The sequence below is a fragment of the Hemibagrus wyckioides genome, linkage group LG22 (genome assembly GCF_019097595.1).
Source record: "Hemibagrus wyckioides isolate EC202008001 linkage group LG22, SWU_Hwy_1.0, whole genome shotgun sequence".
NCBI classification, from domain to species: domain Eukaryota; kingdom Metazoa; phylum Chordata; class Actinopteri; order Siluriformes; family Bagridae; genus Hemibagrus; species Hemibagrus wyckioides.
Window position 1 is genome coordinate 7391280 of NC_080731.1, and position 20354 is coordinate 7411633.

Below are 20354 nucleotides of genomic sequence, written 5' to 3' on the forward strand. Positions count from 1 at the left end.
TAACATTTATATATAAATAAAATGTATTATAAATAAAACAACATTTTTTATTTTCAATTATAAAATAAAAATGTTTTTATTATAATCATAACATTTTATGATTAATCATTTTAGAATTAAAATGTTTTTTATCTTAATTATAATTTTTATTTATCATTAAAATAACATTTATATATAAATAAAATGTGTTATGAATAAAAACATTTTATTTTCTATTATTAAAAAAGTTTTTTATTTTAATTATAAATTTTTATAATGAATCAATTTAAATGAATTAAACTCCTAGTATTATACAAATGCCGATAAAGTGTACAGCAATTGTAATGTAAAAAATATCAGGCATCTAAAAACAAAAAAAATAATAAAACATTTTCACATACAAATGTTTAACACTGTGTATCGTATTAACAATTAATCATAAAATGCTTGTTGAGTAGTTTTCCAACTCAAAACTTGTGTGGAAATTTTTTTTGACAATCCTAAAGAAAGCTTATTTACATGTATTTAAATAAATAAGCATATTTAAAATTCCTTGTCAGAAACTTCTTTCGTTTTACGAGATTTTTTATGATGTTGATGATTTAAAGAAAGCCTTTTAAGCATTTTAGGTTTAACAAAATACTGTGGAATAGAATTAAACAATACAACCTGAACCAAGACAAGCAACTTATAAATATAAAACTAAAAAAACCGACTATCGCGTGTCGTTTGTAGTATTTACTAACTACATATAACTACATATCCCAGAATTCCGCTGCGCGTATAACAGATTCTCCATCCGGTTACGACGCGCTCATATAAAGAGCGCAGCGTTCGCAGTCAGAGTTCGTCAGAGAAGTGGAACCCAATGATTCCCATATGTCCAGTGGTCTCCTTCACCTATGGTAAGGGGAAGCTAATGATGAAAACCCATCACTTCTGCGTTGTAAAGCGGACACGTGTGGGTTGGGGAATGTTCGAGCCGTGTGTTAAGTACATCTGGGTTTATGAGCACACGACGTGTTGTTTGTTATCAGCGTGTAATCCCGCGTAGTGATAATGCGGGGTTTCCGTGGTTGCTAAGCTAGCATTGGGCTGTTTGCTAGCTGAGGCTAGTTCGCCTCTCGTTACTCGGCGCTGTCTAGCCTTAGCGCTTTAACCCTCTCTCTCGCTTGTGTTTTCTCTTGTGTTGCAGTGCCCAGCCGGCTAGGTGAAGATGCCAAAATGGCTACCGGCGGCAATTATTTTGGATTCACCCACGGTGCTGCTGCGCAGTACAGGTAAGACGGCGACTCGTGTTTTGCTGGTGCTAACGATCGAAGGGTGTAAAAGCATCAGGCTCGTGCGCGCAAGTGTGCGGGTTTTTCACGTTATTTCCATTGGCATTGTTCGGCGGTGGGGGGAAGGGCGGATGGGGTTGTGCGCGAGCGCTCCGGCGCTGTCTGACTACCCCTAGGCGCATTACATATTTCATTATAATCCTCGTGCGTGTTCCTCTTAATGACTGTAACAACATTTGCAATTAAAAATAAAGCTGTGTGTGTGTGTGTGAGATCGTTGAACCGGCGAGGAGACGGCCATTACTCGTACCTGGATCTATTGCATAACCTGCGCCTGAGCCCTAACATTGTGTTGTTAACTGAAACATGACCTTTTTTCCCCCTTTCGAGATTCTGATAAATTATTCAACATTGATGCATGTGGCCAGGCTTAAGGTCGTGTGTGTGTGTGTGTGTGTGTGGGGTTAAATCCACGACCGGGCCTGTTTCTGTGTTCCTTACATATCTGTCATCCTGCACCATTTATCTCGGAGCTTGTTTTTCCTAAATGTACACACCTCCATTATTTGTCACAGTTGTATTACCGACTCAGTGAGCGATCCAGTCACCCTCGAAATAAACCGGTTTCTATTTTTGCACGTGTCTTAACAGGCGGATTTCAAGGACTCCCTGAATGTCAGTCGGTCTTGTTGCAGGACATAACAAGCAGCTGCAGCGCTGCGGTGTGTCTCTGATGTCCTGCTCTTGTGTATTTATACTCCCAACACTATAGATCTATCTTTACACCTTGTTTCAAGGGAAGAAAATCTGGATTGAAAGAAACGAACCAAAAAAAAGCTCCGCGGTCCATTTAACGCCACGCTCCTGTGAAATCTCGGTTGCTCCGAATGTGTTTACATTTAGGAATTCAAATTAGAATTGTATAGAAATAAAACGATCTGAATAAGAGGTACCGTATGGACGAAACGGTTTGAGCTCGTTCATCCTTTCATTCAAGGCAGAACGTTTTAGGCTACGCCGACACTATTCCGGATAGATCTGAAAACACGCCGCATCCACATTATAGTTTTCAGTCGTTTCCCACAAGATGTTCATCCACAATGAAACGTCTGATACGTCCTTGTACTGCGTTTGAGTAAAATGTAAGGCTTCGACCTGCGTCGTTTCCGCCTGGCGTTTATTTCCTTTTCTGGGTCTTTGAAATGTTGAGGAAAAGCACTAAAACCACTGAGAAAAATATGCTTTTTTTAAACGTAAACAGGCTTTTGTTCTTGTACAACAAGCTGCCTTTTCCTCCATTCATCTGGGAGTGAGAAATGGCTCTGCTGGTGAGGGAATGACGATTTATAGCCATTATAACGTACGATATCAGGAAGGTGTTTTATGGATGTTCTGCATCATTAAATAATACTGTTAAAGGCAAATGCATCATGTGGTGTTTGTTAATGAATAAAAAATATTGGAATATTATGCAAGAACAAATAATACTCTTTAGGACGTTGTTTTTTTTTTTTTTTTTTTTTAAAGTAATCAGCTTATGGGTAGTAACTCTACATCCCAATGATGGCTGCATCGCATCTTCCAGTTATTGATTGATTTTTATTTTTCCTGCTCTACTTCAGAAGAAATCTGGCCTTGTTCACACAACAGGGCGAATCCGAATCATTTCTTAGTCGATGTTAATACTTTAAGTATGCATTTTTGTTTTGGCTGTAAGCGCATTTATGCAAAAGTCTGTTTTGTCATGCCACATACACCGATCAGGCATAACATTATGAGCACTGAGAGGTGAAGTGAGTAACGCTGATGATCTCCTCATCATGGCACCTGTTAGCGGGTGGGATATATTAGGCAGGAAGTGAACGTTTTGTCCTCAAAGTTGATGTGTTAGAAGCAGGAAAAATGGGTAAGCGTAAGGATTTGAGCGAGTTTGATGAAGGGCCAAAATTGTGATGGCTAGACCACTGGATCAGAGCATCTCCAAAACTGCAGCTCTTGTGGGGTGTTCCCGGTCTGCAGTGGTCAGTATCTATCAAAAGTGGTCCAAAGAAGGAACAGTGGTGAACCGGCGACAGGGTCATGAGCGGCCAAGAGTCATTGATACACGTGGGGAGCGAAGGCTGGCCCGTGTGATCCGGTCCAAAAGATGAGCTACTGTTGCTCAAACTGCTGAAGTTAATGCAGGTTCTGATAGAAAGCTGTCAGAATACACAGTGATTCACAGTTTGTTCAGTGTGGCACTGCATAGGCACGGACCAGTCAGCGTGCCCATGCTAACCCCTATGCTCCACTGAAAGCGCCAACAATGGGCTAGTGAGCGTCAGAACTGGACCACGGAGCAGTGGAAGACGGTAGCCTGGTCTGTTGAGTCATGTTTTCTTTGACATCACATGAATGGCCGGGTACGTGTACGTCTCTTACAGGGGAACAACTGCTGAAGTTAATAACGGTTCTGATGGAGAGGTGTCAGAATACACAGTGCATGATGGGTCAGGGCTGTTTTGGCAGCAAAAGGGGTAACAATACAATATTGGGCAGGTGGTCATAAAGTTATGCCTGATTGGTATATATGCCAGGTAGCATCGCTGCCACAATATCCCAGTGGATTAGATACTTCAGTTTTAGATTTCTTACCTATTGTGATGGCTGAATGATTTTAGAATGTGAACCAGAGAAACGCTGTTAACCTGAGAAGAATAATTTTATGTGAATAGTAGGTGTATATACTCATATATTATTTGTTGCACTGGTATTAGTTTCTGTTTAGTATACAGAAGCTCCGTCTTGACCTTCATACTCCTGTATGTTTACACCATGCAGCCAAGTGTAGTGTATTTGACGCTTTGTAACTGCCAACCTTCTGGGACTCACTGAAACGTGTCAAACGTCTGAAGATGTATTTGATTACGTAATGCGCTACTTCAACATCTATTGATCAAAAAGACGCCACCAGACATGAGACCGCATATCCCCGAATCATAAATGTATAAAAAAAAATCAGGTGTTGCTGCATGAAAATACTCATAAGTGGAAGGCAAAAGTGGGAAGCGTGATTCATGATGTGCTTCCTTTTTATTTATTCATTTCGTTTTTTTAAAACCTATTTCTGTTATTGTTGTACTGCTCGTGAAACAGCTGTGTAACCCTGAGGCTGCTGGATATTTTTAAAGCTGCTGAATTTGCTTAACCTAATGCTGTTGACTTTCCCATAGTACATCTCTTGCTGGATCTTGTATACACGTCTGATCTTGTGTATTTTTGGCTTACTGTAAATGGTTGCGGCCTACTAGACGCATTTTGAACTACTGTAATGATCGTTCATTAGATTTTGTTTATTGTAAAATGTAATTGATGTTTAAGGGTGTTTTTGGCCTAAGGGGTTTTGTTTACTTACTTGGAAACAAAATATACCTTTACATTTCTGCCATTTGGCAGGCGCCCCTTATCCAGAGTGACTTAGGCCATGTCCACATGAATGCGTTTTTGATTAAAAACGCATAATTTGGGCCTTCCGTCCACACTGAGACAGCGTTTTCAGTCAACAAATGTATCTCGCACTGTGAAAACGGAGGCTTTTGAAAACGATGATGCATGTGACGCAGTCATTTGGCCAATTCGACTAAGATGAAGTCTGCATTCTTGCTCGCTTTTGTAACTTTATACTCCTGTTACTCGCAGCAACAACTCAAACAACCTCACTGTCGGTCCATATTAAAAACTTTATGCTTTTCGTATTGCTATGGAAAGTAAATTAACGCCAGGAGGAAGGTCGAAGTGTCTTACACAGTACAGGGATGCATCAGACGTTTCAGTGTGGAGGACCAAGTTTTGGGAAACGATACGGAGCATTTTTAGACAAACACCGATTTTTGAGATTTATTCGGATTAGCGTAGACGTAGCCTTCCAATTTCTCTCTTTTTTTTTTTTTTTAAACAAATGAGCCTTGCTCAGGGGCCCAGTAGTGAACTTACAACCTTCTGATCAGTAATCCAGCACCTTAACCACTAAGCTACCACATCCCATGAAATGTTTAGCTACATTTTCTGAGTAGCTAAATGAACATCACCCTCTGGTATCTAGTGGAACACCTTCTCAGTAAAGGAGACTACATCTTGAATGGGATGTTTAACAAGCTCATACAAGTGTAACGGTCAGGTGTTCACATACCTTTGCTGTCTAGTGTATGTTTAGTGAATACAGTTTTTTTTTTTCTCTAATGAATAAGGTGAAAATTTAATGGTCTTTGTAAAATTGTGGTTATCAAAGTGGGTCAGCTTTGTCAGTAGAATTGAGACAGGTTCTGCCAGGAAACATTAGGTGACTTGATACCCATGTTGACGGCTCTTGGTGCTCAAAGCAGCTCTAAGTATCTTGTGTCTTGAAGTAAATTTCCATAACACTAGCACATACTCATCTTCAGTTCTGTTCTGCACTTCCTTAAATCTCACACACTTTATTTTACACACCAGTGCTGGTATGACGGCTCAGTTTGTCAGATAATGATTCAGTAATCTCCACCACACCTCAAAATCCTTCGTTGAATGTTAATCCTTGGTACGAATGATGCAATTTACATCTAGACGGTCAGCCTTTCTAAATGAAATGTTTTACAGACAGTCGTTGCTGTTAATTTAAGTACACACTGCTTAGTTTAACAGTGTAGAACATATTTTTCCTTGACCTTTCCCACATATTACTACATTCCCATTCCTGTAGTCACTGTGATATGGTTACATTTATATTTATATTTGACCAAAACATGGCAAATGGCCCATGTCACTGCAGGATTGTAGTGCATGTCTTTTTGCATAAACAATTACACTCGTATCTCTGATGTGATTTTTTTTTTTTTTTTTTTTTTTGTAGCAAGGAAAACGATTCCGTTGGTTTCTGTAAGTCGTGTCCCAGACTTGTCCATGTCCTTGTTGGTGGCATTTCTGGAATGTAAACAAGGCATCGTCCATCTCTTTGGCTAACTTCAAGATTCAAGAAGCTTTATTGTCATTTCAACCACATATAGCTGACGCAGTACATAGTGAAATGAAACAGCGTTTTTTTTGCGTTGTTTTTTCAGCGTTGTTTTCTCCAACGTTTCTCTTCAACACAAAACAACACCACAGAGCTAGGACAGAAGATTCTTAGCCACGTAAAGTGTACAGCTAGGTGCAAACAGAGCATAGACAAGACAGTGCAAAAGAACACTGGACACTTAGTGCCGAAAAGAACGTGTAATGGAATGTAAGTGAAATAAAATAAGTGAAATGATGTAAAAAAGTATTGTGCAAAAATACACAGCAGCGGTTGAGGTAGTGCAAATAGAAATAAACATAAATATGACTATAGCAGTGGATGACAGGTAGAGGTAGTGCAATAAGTAATGAACAATATAAATTGTCCACACAGTCGAGAGAGTGTGTGTGTGTGTATATCTGTGTGTGTGTGTGTGAGAGAGAGAGAGAGAGAGAGAGTTCAGTCCTGAGTGAGTGTGTGTGAGAGAGTGTAGAACAGTTCAGTCCAGGGTGTTGAGTACAGAAACTTGTACAGAAACATCTGCTTATGTTGCCTAATAGTGATTTCACTATGGATTTTTCTATTATTTTGAAACATACAAAATGTAGGATTAAAAATAAAACTTGAACTCATTTCTTGGGACAACAATCTCATTCTCAGCAAAATATTTTGCTCAAAAAAAGGTGTTTAGTTATTAAATTTGGCTTCTCTTGCTTTGCAGTCAGCAGCCGACCGCTGGAGTAGCCTACACTCATCCTACCACGGTAGCCAGCTACACCGTGCACCAGGCCCCAGTGGCTGCTCACACTGTAGCTGCGGCCTTCGCCCCCACAGCTGCTACCGTTGCTGTCGCCAGACCTGCACCTGTCGCTGTTGCAGCAGCGGCCACTGCGGCAGCTTACGGAGGTTACCAGCCTGCCCATGCTACCACAGACTATGGCTATGCCCAGCGGCAGCCTGAAGTTCCCCCACCACCTCCACCGGTCACCTCACAGAACTACCAGGTAAAGGAGAAGTTTAAGGTTTATTTCCTTTCCTTTAGCCGGGGTTGTTTTATTCAGGGAATGTCTAACGTCACACCATTGTGCCCAGAAATGTTTTTTAAAGTAGCTTCTTTTAACCACATAAGTCAAAATGCAATTATTTTGAGAGTCCAGTTAACCCTCTCCTGTAACCAAGTTCCACTTTCTCTTGCAGGATTCCTATTCTTATGTTCGGTCCTCAGCTCCAGTTGTAGCCTATGACAGTAAACAATACTACCAGCAACCCACAGCTACAGCAGCTGTAGCAGCAGCAGCTGCCCAGCCACAGCCGACAGTGGCAGAGACCTACTACCAAGCAGCCCCTAAAACGGGATACAGCCAGGGTGCAACACCATATACACAAACCCAGCAAACGCGCCAAGTTACAGCCATAAAGCCAGCCACACAGAGTCCGGCCACCTCCACCTTCTCCATCTACCCAGTGTCTTCTGCAGTGCAGCCAGTGGCAGCTGCAGCAGCTGCTGCATCCTCTGTGGTCCCGTCTTACTCCCAGAGCCCTACATACAGCACCAATGCTGTTACATATTCAGGTAAAAATCCCAAATTGCTTACTTATGTGCAGACACTTTAACAAGTTTTTTCCTTTTAATTGCACATGCTCTATTAAGCACAATGTTTTAAGACCAGTTTATCACTAATTTAGCATTTATTTGAAATGATCTTCATTGCAACACCATTTGAATGTTGCTCTCTGGAATTTGTTTACAGGCACATCATATTCAGGTTATGAGGCAGCGGTGTACTCTGCAGCATCCTCTTACTACCAGCAACAGCAGCAGCAACAGAAACAAGCCGTCGCTGCTGCAGCTGCCACTGCTGCCTGGACTGGAAGCACTTTTACCAAGAAGACACCTTTCCAGAACAAAACACTTAAACCCAAACAGCCACCAAAACCACCACAAATACACTACTGTGACGTGTGCAAGATTAGCTGCGCAGGTCCACAGGTAGCTCCCCATTCTTTTTACCCCTGTGTCATAGCCCATGCCTGAATCTAGAACCTAAAACTTGCCTACAATTGTTTATCTAAAAGCATCCTCTTTTTTTAAGGCTACCTAAAAGACACAGCCATGCATCTGTTAATATATACTCTCTATATAAAGAGAGAACAATATGGGCCCTGAAACTGAACCTTGTTCAGGGACACTGATCCTTTTTCCAAATCTACACTATATTTTCAACTCGAAGTTTAAGACTACGGGCTCTGCTTTTGCTCAAGAAAATGTTTAATACCCTTTCTGTTCATTACTGTAGACGTACAAGGAGCATCTAGAAGGTCAGAAGCACAAGAAGAAGGAAGCGGCGCTGAAGGTCTCTCAAAGCAGCAGTAGCACCAGTGGTGGCAGCAGCTCGGCCCGAAACACACAAAACCAGCTTCGCTGCGAGCTCTGCGATGTTGCCTGCACTGGGGCAGATGCCTATGCGGCCCACATCCGTGGCGCTAAACATCAGAAGGTAAATGAATCCTCTATAGAAGGACTTCTACCGTTAAATCAGCAAAGGCTTATGCAACCTCAAACAAAAAAAAGCTGGGATGATGTCAGGATGGGTTTTTCAAGCTAAATTGCTCTCCCCATTTTTTCACAGGCATTGAGTAAGATTTGAACTTTCATGCTAGCCTTCGCATGAGGGAAGGAAATTGCACAAATGGCACCAAAAAAAAAAGTCTAGCATGTGTGCTTAGTGGTCATGTAGTTCACACGTGCGTCATTACAGACCAAATATAAACCTCTCTTCATTTCTCTACATCCTTTTAAGGCGGTGACCTGCTGCATGTCTGACCAGATAATTTATCTTTCACCTAGGGTTTGTTAGTCAACTTGTGGATCTGGGGAAAAATACTGGTTTGTTGGAAAGTTTTTCAAACTGTAAATAATCCATGGTAGAGGATTGAGGAAACGAATGAGGAATTATAAAATTAACAAATACTGAAATGATGATAAGAAAACGTTTAAGTAACATTTTTCAACATTTAAACATGCATATGAAAATTTGGGAAGCATCCAAACCAGTCTTAGGAAATGGCGTGATGTGTGAAAACGTAGAATAAAAAAACAAAACGCCTTTTTGCTGTGGTTGAGATGAGGATGCTGCTCTTTTGAATATTGGCTTCATCACAGGAACTAAATCATGCTTTCAAAATCAACTTGAATCTGATTGTACTAGGCATGTATTGCCATTAAGTAATTCTCAACCACCAAATTTGCTGTTGAAATTCATTATATTCTATAAAACATTTGAAAAATGACAGGCTCATGTTTTAGAACCCTTTGCCCATAGTCTTGTTTATGCCTTGTAATAAATTAAATGTGAATTCATTTCTCCTCATGGATAGGTTGTAAAACTCCACACCAAACTCGGGAAACCCATTCCTTCCACGGAGCCGAGTATGGTGACCCAGACGTCCACTTCCACTACAGCAGCTCCCAGTAAAACAGCCAGTGCTGCCATCAGCAGTTCTACCAGCAGTACTGCATCTGCCATGAACGTCTCCTCCTCCACTGGCTCCAGTTCCTCCTACCTAAAACCCCTTGGCATGGTTAACACTGCTGCTTCAGCTATGCAGGGCAAGAGTCCTGCTCCCAGCAGCATTTCCTCAACTGCGGCAACAATCAAGAAAGTCAACACACCCAAGATAAACTTCGTTGGTACTGGCTGTTTCGCCCCAAACTTTGTACAACATTTACAAGTATATTAGGCTAGTTTTGAGCTTTCTGTTTATTTCCTACAGGAGGAAACAAATTACAGACCACTGGTGTTAAAATGGATGAGTCAAAAGTTGAGGCATCCAAACCTGTACAGACCTCGTTAGGAGCACCGTCACAGGAAGTTAAAAACGACACCCCGGATCCTATGTCCCCTCAGTCAGCTCTGGCAGCTTTACAGAGTGATGTTCAGCCTGTCGGTCATGACTATGTTGAAGAGGTACAATGGCCGACCTATTCCTAAAACACCGTCTGATTATGTTGGCGTAATAATTAAGAGATTTCTGCCTCTACAGGTTCGGAATGACGAAGGAAAAGTAATCCGGTTCCACTGCAAGCTGTGTGAATGCAGTTTTAACGATCCCAATGCAAAGGAAATGCATCTTAAAGGAAGGAGACATCGTTTACAATATAAGGTAAGTGGAAATTGATTTTGTTTTTTAGAGATTGTAAAGGTTCATTTTATTTATTCATGAACCTATTTTAGAAATTTGGAGCTGGGTAACACTAAATCTGTGTAAACCTTTTTTTTAATCGATGAAATCTGCATTATCTTAATGTACAAAATTTGCAGCATAGTTGCTTCATTTAGTTTGTTTAGCAATGCTTGCTGTTTTCACATTAATACCACAGCGCTGTTGAATTCTCACTTCTGAGTACCGTAACCAGTGTTTGTTACTGACAGTTGGTTAGTTCTTGAGCACTGTTTTGTATGCTTGGTTTGCCATGTAATCCAAGTCTTCTAATAATTGCTGGAAAAAACGTGTTATAGGCAAGCAACATGACTTTACAGAAAACATTTGTCCAGGAACTGACCTCATATTTTGTCAGTTGCACATTATTAAACTAAATCTTTTGCTCAGAAGTACTGTCAATGTTCTCTCACTGCCTTGTAGAAAAAAGTGAATCCAGACCTCCAGGTGGAAGTGAAGCCCAGCATCCGAGCTCGGAAGATCCAAGAGGAGAAGATGAGGAAACAAATGCAAAAGGAAGAATACTGGCGGCGGCGTGAAGAAGAGGAGCGCTGGAGGATGGAGATGAGGTACAGAGAAGTTTAATGCGCACACCAAGGTTTTTATTACAGCGAATTTCAGTTAAGTGTGTCATGCTTAACTGTTGTTGGTTTTCTTTAGGCGCTACGAAGAGGACATGTACTGGCGACGAATGGAGGAGGAGCAACACCACTGGGAGGAAAGGCGCAGGATGCCTGATGGTGGTTATCCACAGGGTCCACCAGGACCTCCTGGTCTTCTTGGGGTGAGACCTGGAATGCCCATCCCACAGCCGCAAGGCCCTGTGGTTAGTCTTTCAGCAACCAGAAGTGCTTTTATTTTACGTAATATCCAGATGTATTATGTAATAAGCCAATTTGGAACAAACGAAAAAATATTTGTGAACCTATGGGCAGGTGTTGGTCTTGTACACGTCTTGACATTTTCAGATTAGTCTTATTTTGTGTGTTGTATGTAACCAAACAAATTTGTTGTATGAACTGTATAAAAAGTTGTTCGCTGGAGAACACTAGACACTTTCCTCACTAATTAGTATGTTACTGTATTACTTGTGTGTTTACTTGAGTAATACAACATCCTCAGTAGTTACTCTAATAATAGTTTAGATAACTATACAGTCGTTAGATGCACTTAATGTAAATTGGAACCGGAAAGGCATTTGTATTCAGAACCTTTCGTGTCCTCATACTTGACCGCCGTTTCATTTTAGCCCCCACGGCGCCCTGATTCTTCTGACGATCGTTATGTGATGACAAAGCATGCTGCTATTTACCCTTCTGAAGAAGAGCTCCAGGCCATTCAGAAGATTGTTTCCATCACAGAGCGTGCCCTCAAGCTTGTATCGGACATCATTACTGACCAAGACAAGGGCAAAGAAGAGGACAAAGACAAGAAAGAGCCTCCCAAAGACAGGTGAGCTGACACTGGTTTATAATTGCCGAGTCTGTCTTTGTCCTGTAAGACGAGTCCTTGACACTTTGTCTTTTCATGTTACAGAGCACTGAAGGGAGTAATGAGGGTCGGTGTACTGGCCAAAGGACTGCTCCTGCGTGGAGATAAGAACGTCAACCTTGTTCTCCTTTGCTCTGAGAAACCCAGCAAGAGTCTGCTGTCCCGCATTGTAGAGCACCTCCCCAAACAACTTGCAGTATGTTGGCAAAATTGCATTCGATTATGTTTATCATGCCCCCTATCATGAAATAATTATAGATCAGTCTTCAATTTTGCATATATTTGTTATACTATAAATACATTTCATAATTTTGCTACCCATTAAGGTAGGTTCTTAGTTTCTCTTGCTGCTCCCTATCAATATTATACCCTAACCTATGCATTTCTTAGCTTGTTACACCAGAGAAGTACGAGGTGAAAGGCTCAGTCCAAGAAGCTGCAATCATCCTGACTTCCTGTGCTGAGCCCAAGATGCAGGTGACGATAACGCTGACCTCGCCAATCATCAGAGAGGAGAATGCACGGGATGGAGGTTGGGAAAAACGTTTACTCCCTTACCTTGGCCACCTATCAAATTAATTTGATTCGTTGATTTGATACCCCAAAGAGCCTATCTGCTGGCACAGAGGAGATGGTCTCGTTTCTTTTTTTAATTAGAAGTTTGACTTCCCCATGAAATGAGCATCTTTTGCTCTGTTTCCCTGTAAAGCTTATATGAAGATTTGTATTAAGTGTAAAACCTGGTATGTGCTTGAGCTTGGCCAGGGTCATGATATGAGTGGAAAAGAAATTTGGAGAAATCCTATGACTGCCTTCAAAAGCCTTTAAAAAAATTGGAGTTCCTAATGAAACTTGATTTTTTAAATTCTAGTTCATCTTGTTTCTTGCAATAAATATTCACTCCTGATGTCTCTCTGAGTTTATTTTTAAACATCTGAACATGCCTGAAAGAGATATTTTGAAGGCAATTATTCTTAAGATTATGAAAGAATTCTTCAGTTTCTTTTAACAAAAGGAAAGAAAATCACAGAATTTAAATGATCATGGGCATTGGACATGAACTTGGGGTTTGTTAAAAGCCAAATTCATCACTACCAGGTTTTACTTGTCTTGTTTATCTACTTGCCAGCAGTGTTGCTCAGGGCTCTCTCTGTAACACCTCTTCAGTGCTTTTGAAGCTCTCTCCAAAACAAGCATGATAAGTGTTTTGCATTGTGTAAGTCTAGTTAGTCTGGAGTAAGATTCATTTTTGTTTCCTGTGTTCCAGGGGATTCTTTACGGTATCTAAAATAAAATAAACCATGGATTTAGGGTGAAATGTTTAATTTAATTAAAAAAAAAAAAAAAAGACTTAGGGCTTCACTAAATAAACTAGAATTACTTTAGGAACCAGTCAAACAGCCGTAAGCCGTGGGAAAGTCTAATGTCCCCACAGGAAACAAATCTATTGATTGGTGGTCAGAAGATTCACCATTCTGAAGACCCTTATTCCAAAATGAAAGTGCTCCCCTGAGTGAATCAATCCACTGCATGATGAATGATTGGTTTATTAGAACATTTTATATTATATTCACCTTTAGACACACAAATCCCTTTATATTTAACAGAATGCATAATGTCTTTAGCTCCAAGTTCAATAAATAACCCTTCCTTTGTCTTGTTTTTTTGACAATGGAATGTGGCTGAAATTGTGTCAAATGCAGGCCCCAAGTCTGTGCTCAGATGTCACCATTCCTGTTTGGGTCCTTAGGGGAGTATCAGTAAGCTTTTGGGAGGAAGGCTTTGTTAGAGGAATCTTTGGTTGAACCTGGCTTTTACAGCCTTCGGTCTGCAGTGACCTATGGGGGTTTTCCAAACCCACTCAAGGCAGGTATGCATGCAGTGATGTCCTAACCCCTCTCGCTGGGAGCTTCGTGTTTTCTTTCCAGCACGCATTGCTGCCTTCATGTATCCAAAGCTTTACGAGTCCAGCCCAAAGCCTACTTGCGTTCTAAGTAACTCGTTTTCCCATCTGAGGCTACGTCTACCAGCTCCGGAAGGATTTTTGACCAAGGTCCCTTCCCAAACCCTCTCAAACACTTTGCCACACCTACTATTCCCAAGGTAGTAGGTCACACTAAGCACGTGCCTTTTTATAATAGCATTCCCCTTGATCGAACCCTTTTTCTGTACCATACTCATAAATTTATAAACACAAAGCCATAGTGTGGCCCACAACATCTTGTACTTTTAGGATAAATTTGCAAGAATAGAAAGGGGGGTTTTATTTTCTCTACCTGAAAACAAGTGTCAGACTTTTTTAAAATTAACTTGCGTACTAACGATAGTGTTTTATTTATTAAATATTATTTAGATTGCGTATACAGTGTTCAGAGTAATCGACTGAATTAAGCAAGAGAGGGTTAACAATAAGTTAATGCATTTGAAGAAGAATCTTGTCTGATTTAACAGGGCCATTTGATTGCTAGTATTTTTCCTGGGGTAATAAATAGCGTTGTATTGTGCTACACTATTGCTTTGGCAGTAGCATGAGGAAATTTATTGAATTACTGACAAAAGGAGTTGTAATAGAAAACAGAATTTATGTCCATATGAACACTGTGGTACAACATGTTTGGGTTTTACATATTTAATTTGCTAACCAAGATGATCACTGAACCCATTCAAGGTGATTTCCAGCCTGTGCTGTAGTTTGGATTGGTCAAAAACTTCATCAGCCATCATCAGCCCCTTCATTTTCCATTCACCATGTTTGTCAACACTATTTCCCCGCCCACCAGCCCCAGTGTTACACCATTCCCTTGTCTAACTGATAGGGTGTAGCTGCTTCCAAAGATGACACATGAACAGATAATGATAAAACCATACAACAGATGAGCTCAGATAAAACCATATTTGACAAGTTGCCCCCAATTTTATAGGATTGTAGTCAGTCAATTTTGGTATGTGTGGCAATGTGTTCTTGGCAGAATCTCTGTGACCTGGTCAAACACCCGTTCCTCACCACCATTTGACAATTCGATCCATTTTTAGATGTAACCTCGGGTATGGTGAAAGACCCAGCGGACGTCTTGGACAGGCAAAAATGCCTTGACGCTCTGGCTGCCCTACGCCACGCTAAGTGGTTCCAGGTTCGGAACATCATTTTTCTTTCTTCATGTAGCCTTATGAGATGTATTCCGTTTTTTTTATATATATATATATGTACTCATTTGCTTTAATTTTTTGGTTATTGACATTTTTAAAATGAAAAGTAATACAAGGATGCTATCAGTAACTACATAATGAAATAACTGGGAATTACAAAATATTATTTTCTTTTTCTTTTTTTTTTCTGTTCTTTTTAAGCATCCTTGCATCCGATGAATTTGTTCAAATGCATATAAATGGAGCAGTATTTGCATTAGATTGCCAAAAATTCCATAAGGCTGCAGAAATACCTTTGCATAAAAATATCACCGATAAGTGCTTTCATGTTGACCGTTTGTTCTTTGTGATTTATTTATTTGTTTATTTCTTTTTGGGGATTGAGAGGAAAGGAATATCTGATTAGTTTACTGTGATGTTGCTGCCACACAAGCGCACACAGGCAAAGTAAAGCAGATTTCCTTGACTGTTTCAGTTCCTGTGCTACTCTTTCAAACTGATCTCTTTTTTTTTTTTCTTTTTTTTTTTCTTTTTTTGTAAATGAGAGTTTTTGATTTGTGAAGTATTTGGAAATCTGAGGTCAGAGTTTACAAGATGACCAGGGAAACATTTCCAAGTGCATCTTGCAAACTTTGAACTCTCATACTAACGACGAGGTAAAATACTGCTGGGAATGGCAGCTTATTCAGGAGCATTGGCTAAGGAGTGTGTAAAACCATGTAAAAGCTTCCATTGTGTACAGTAGTGTTGTACCTCTTACTCAGACCCACCATGTCATCTGCCCTGTGTTGTTAATGCACCCTTGAATCACTTACTTGACTTTATTGCACTGAAGGCTAGAGCCAATGGACTCCAGTCCTGCGTGATTGTTATTCGTATCCTGCGTGACCTTTGTCAGAGAGTACCGACCTGGTCTGCTTTTCCGAGCTGGGTGAGTAGGAAGATGATACCCGTCCATACTGGGCTTTAGGGTTTTCGACAGGTCCACTGAAGTATTGGATCAGGGAGACCAAAAGATGTATAGTAACTAGGTTTTCTCTATCCCAGGCCATGGAACTGCTTGTGGAGAAGGCAATCAGCAGCGCCTCTGGACCGATGAGCCCTGGTGATGCGCTGAGGCGAGTCTTTGAATGTATTGCCTCCGGAATTCTGCTTCCTGGTAAGAATGTGTTTGGGATTTGACTATATAAAGTGCACATGTGCAAACAGCACAAGACTTAACTTCTTCAGTCATCAGTGTTAAATGGTAGCGTGATCATGACCATGTTTGTAGGTACTGATCAGCAACTACCTTTTATCCCAGCTTGAGCATGACCAACAGGGTAACAACAATAATATATACATCTTCAATTTTGCAAGAAATCTCAGATGTATGAAAATATATGAATCCAAGAATGTTTGCAGCAGCTGTTTTGGATCTAGAGGTTATTAGAACAGTAACTGAGGACTACATCTGTAATGGGATGTTCAGAAAGCACATATCGGTATGACTGTCATGTTCCACATACATTTTGCTGTTTAGTCCATGTTAGGTGAATAATGTAGAACATTGACTTGAATAATAAACTACCTCAATTTCCTTAATTTGACCTGCTGCTCGTGCATCATTGGGCAGCATAACACTCCTATGAAGAAAGCACCATCTGTAAAAAGTAATCTTGCAGACATGCACTGTTGGCTAGTGTTGCTCTGAACTAGAGAGAACTGAGAGTAATGATGTCGGTCCCACCCTGAAAGCACGGCTGATTTTGATGCCTTGTGGTATTGTCAGCATTCTAGCTTCTAACCTTCTCACAACTGAACGCTTGTTACACCATTTATGAGCAGCCAGATGTGTTGATAGTCCTGTTCAGTGATCCCGTTAGGCAGGAAGGGTGCTTGTTGCATGAGGATGATTTCAAGACCAGTGACGTTTCTGTCTTGGCAATAGTCCCTGTTCCTGCATCAGCACTGCAGTCATATAACCACCATTCTTATTGGAGTCAAGTGAGGAAGGTGGGCCTTTATCTCAAATCTCTGCAGCAGAGATGTAGATTACTGTCTGCTGTGCATCTAATACCTTTGTTTACTTCAATGACTTTGTGTCCTCCGAGTGGGTCATTGAGGGATTGATCCATTTCTGCATATGAATTTACCAAGGCCCTGTTGTAATTATAGAAGCCCTGCAGTTTTGGGCAGCAGTCAGTTCCTTGGCAGGCTTAATTGCCCATGTTCTGTCGCAAATAATTTTAGTGCTCTCCTTGAGATGCACGCTTCATGGTAGGTAATTTAAGACTACAATTTGTGCTGTTTGAACCAACTCGTGTCCTTTTTTGGTGGTGTTCTGCAAGGTTGTGATCTTTTCTTATATATTGAATGACCGTTGCTTTAATGCAGTGATCTACGCCATGTCCTCAGGCAAGAATGTAGGGTAGTGGTGTTGTATTTGGGAACAATGCGCTGCACAGGGCTAATAGAAGAGAAGTAACAGGAGTTTGTTTTGATTTTGGATGCGTTTCCTCCTGCCCATTTCCCGGCAACACTGTAATGGACCTTAAAGCTCAAAACTGGAGCATCTGATGCCAGTTAGTATTTCATTATAGTTTCCCTTAAATAATTTTTTCTAGCCTGACATCTGAACTGTACTTTCATTAATGGCAGAATATGGAACCGGTTCCTGAGCTGCTGTAGATGACTATAGCCCATTTAATGAACCTAATGCTTTCGAATTCAGGTGGCCCAGGGTTAATGGACCCGTGTGAGAAAAATCCGACAGACACCTTGGGTACCATGGAGGAGCAGCAGCGAGAGGATATAACGTCAAGTGCGCAGGTAAGCCTGGTCTAATCTTCTAAAATCATCCAAAACTGAGAGTTGTTTTACCCAATTACCTTTTAATAAATTGATTGGCACCGCTGTGCTAATGAACTCTAGTTGTACAGATTGAACTAGAAATTGTCAACTGAGAGCAAGAATTCATGTTCTGCTTTTTCTTTCCCTTCCCCTCAACAGTTTGCCCTGCGGCTCTTGGCATTCCGTCAGATCCATAAGGTTCTAGGTATGGACCCCTTGCCTCAGTTGAACCCACGATTCAACGTGAGGAACAATCGCAAGAGGAGGCGCGACAATAGCGACGGCACAGACGGCTTTGAGGGCGAGGGGAAGAAGGACAAGAAGGACTTTGATGGCTTCTAAATAAGCTTCACAAAGCTCACTCATTTCTTGTTCTCCGTATTCCAGTGGTGCGAAAGCTGGTTTCCGTAGGTCTCTGTGCATGCTCATTGCTGCTGCTCAGAAAGAATTTTATGGCTTGTAAGAAGCCCATTGATGAGCACCCTTTATGGCTTTCAGTTCGCTTCTCATACCCGTAAATGACCTACGAAGGCAGCTTGGTCAACGTGACGCTTCATTTCAACAGCTTTACTAAAATATTTAACGCGCACAGATTTGTTTCGGTAATGTAAAACTGGATAGCTTATTTGTGCTCCTAATCATTCGTTACTAAAATTATGTATGTTAAAAGATTTTGCTTGTGCCGACTGTAATTGTCAAGATATTTCTACACTCCAGGAAGAACTCTTATAGTCCAGGGGGTGTGTAACATATATTTCAAGATAATATGGACCTTTGGGAAAAGGTGTAAAAAAAAAAAAAAGTATGAAACTTCTACTACTAATAAAAAAAAAAAAAAAACAGGTTCTGCTGCATACAGAAGGGTTTCGCATAATGTGTTAAATCACCCTCAGGAACCAAGAGGAAGTATGCTGAGACTCGTACTAAACCTGAACTCCTCTCTAGCTTGGTATGTCCTAAGGTACCATGTTCAAGCCATGTTTTGGCATTTGATTTAAAGTCAAAGAAATTAACCGTTTTGTTATTGCGGCATTTGTAAGACAAGGTGACAATGGGGGTTGAGCTTAGCATGCAACTTCTGGTTTTGGTTTTTTCTCAAATTTTATTTTTGTGTATTTTGAACAGACATTCCTCTTAGCCACAAAGCCTAAGCTTAAACTGTAAACCCATTCATTGTGTCGTAATGAATGGTGATTTTTTTGGGCATTGGAGTATGACATCGTGTTCCACAGCGCTAATATAAACCTTCCCTTTTAGCCATATGTGATGTACATGTTTGGCTATACAGTAATGTCAAGTCGGAAAAAAAATATGTCCTGGCTCTATTATGCATAATGCAAGTGGGGTGAAGCCGAGCTTGTTCTGCCATCGAGTCTAATCTTCGCAGGCTTCATTTGCATTGCTGCATTTGCAATGCTGATCTCCTGAGAGCAGACTTGGGCCCTATACAAATATGTGCTTCACCTCCATTGTCAGTGGTCCCGTATTCAGTTCTAAACTCGGTGATTTGCATCGATTTTCAGAAACAACCACAACTTTTACACGTGCATGCTCTTTTTATTGCCGGGTCTAGATTTGCAAAGGAAATCCCATGCACAGTGGGAGGCGTTAAATCCTGTATCTCCAAGCAGAGATTTGTAATAGGCCCAAGTCTGCTTAACATTCGTGTTCATAGTGCTGTAATCTCTAAATATATGTGTACATATGCATATAATCATATGTAGCTATGTGTAGGCTATGTTTGATCTTTAATATATGAGCATTGATGAGCGTATATCTAATCTTGCAATAGAGCTTTGAGAAATTGTATAATTTTATGAAAGCATGGCAGTTTTGATTTTTGTTTTTATTGTTTTATCTGTTTAGATGAGCAGCTGCTTTGCTCTTCACTTTCATTTAACTATTCATTGTTTGTGATAAAAGATTCTATTCAAGAGGTGAAGATTTTGGGGGGGAAAAAAGTGTTGATTCTGTGTTTGTAATTTGCAGATTTAGATTTATCCTTTTAATAGCTTGTTATTCGCTGTCATGGTACTACTGCGTAACAATAGACAATAAAAAAAAAAAAAACCCTTCACAGAATACATTTTGTTTTCCCTCCTTGTGCGTTTTAATGCAGTTTATGTACAGTTTCTGCCAAAATGTGTGCAAAGTGTGATCTTTTTGGACACCCTGCCTTGTACTTATACACACCAGGGACTAAATTCTAAGCATGTCCTGTGAGGGAGGGAGGGAAGGAAGGCTATGTGGAGAAAACTGTCCTTCCTGTTTTGAATTTTTGCTGTGCAGGAAGTGACCATGTTGCGTTTTCTACAACGAAAGGCGGCATTCCACTGTAACCTCATCGCAGAGTAATTTTTAAAGAAATGTTCCAATTTTAGGCTTTCAGGCCA

General features: G+C 40.6%; 1 protein-coding gene across 3 annotated transcripts; it reads left to right on the forward strand.

Annotated features, from left to right (window-relative positions):
* The first annotated feature begins 787 nt into the window (after positions 1 to 787).
* On the forward strand, positions 788 to 18546 carry zfr (zinc finger RNA binding protein). 3 transcript variants are annotated; one of them, XM_058374923.1, is made up of 19 exons: positions 788 to 884; positions 1175 to 1259; positions 6992 to 7274; positions 7468 to 7843; positions 8022 to 8260; positions 8568 to 8768; positions 9649 to 9961; positions 10045 to 10238; positions 10315 to 10434; positions 10915 to 11060; positions 11152 to 11317; positions 11741 to 11943; positions 12028 to 12178; positions 12373 to 12514; positions 15016 to 15113; positions 15965 to 16060; positions 16177 to 16288; positions 17843 to 17940; positions 18121 to 18546. In XM_058374923.1, the coding sequence occupies exons 1-19, from the start codon at positions 848 to 850 to the stop codon at positions 18301 to 18303; spliced, it is 3243 nt and encodes a 1080-aa protein (XP_058230906.1). In that variant the 5' UTR covers positions 788 to 847; the 3' UTR covers positions 18304 to 18546. The 3 variants fall into 3 exon arrangements, 2 of the variants coding, with proteins under 2 accessions (XP_058230906.1, XP_058230907.1); XM_058374924.1 differs by having other exon boundaries at positions 11152 to 11275; XR_009203134.1 differs by lacking the exons at positions 15016 to 15113; positions 17843 to 17940; positions 18121 to 18546 and having other exon boundaries at positions 16177 to 16209.
* The last annotated feature ends 1808 nt before the right edge of the window (positions 18547 to 20354 follow it).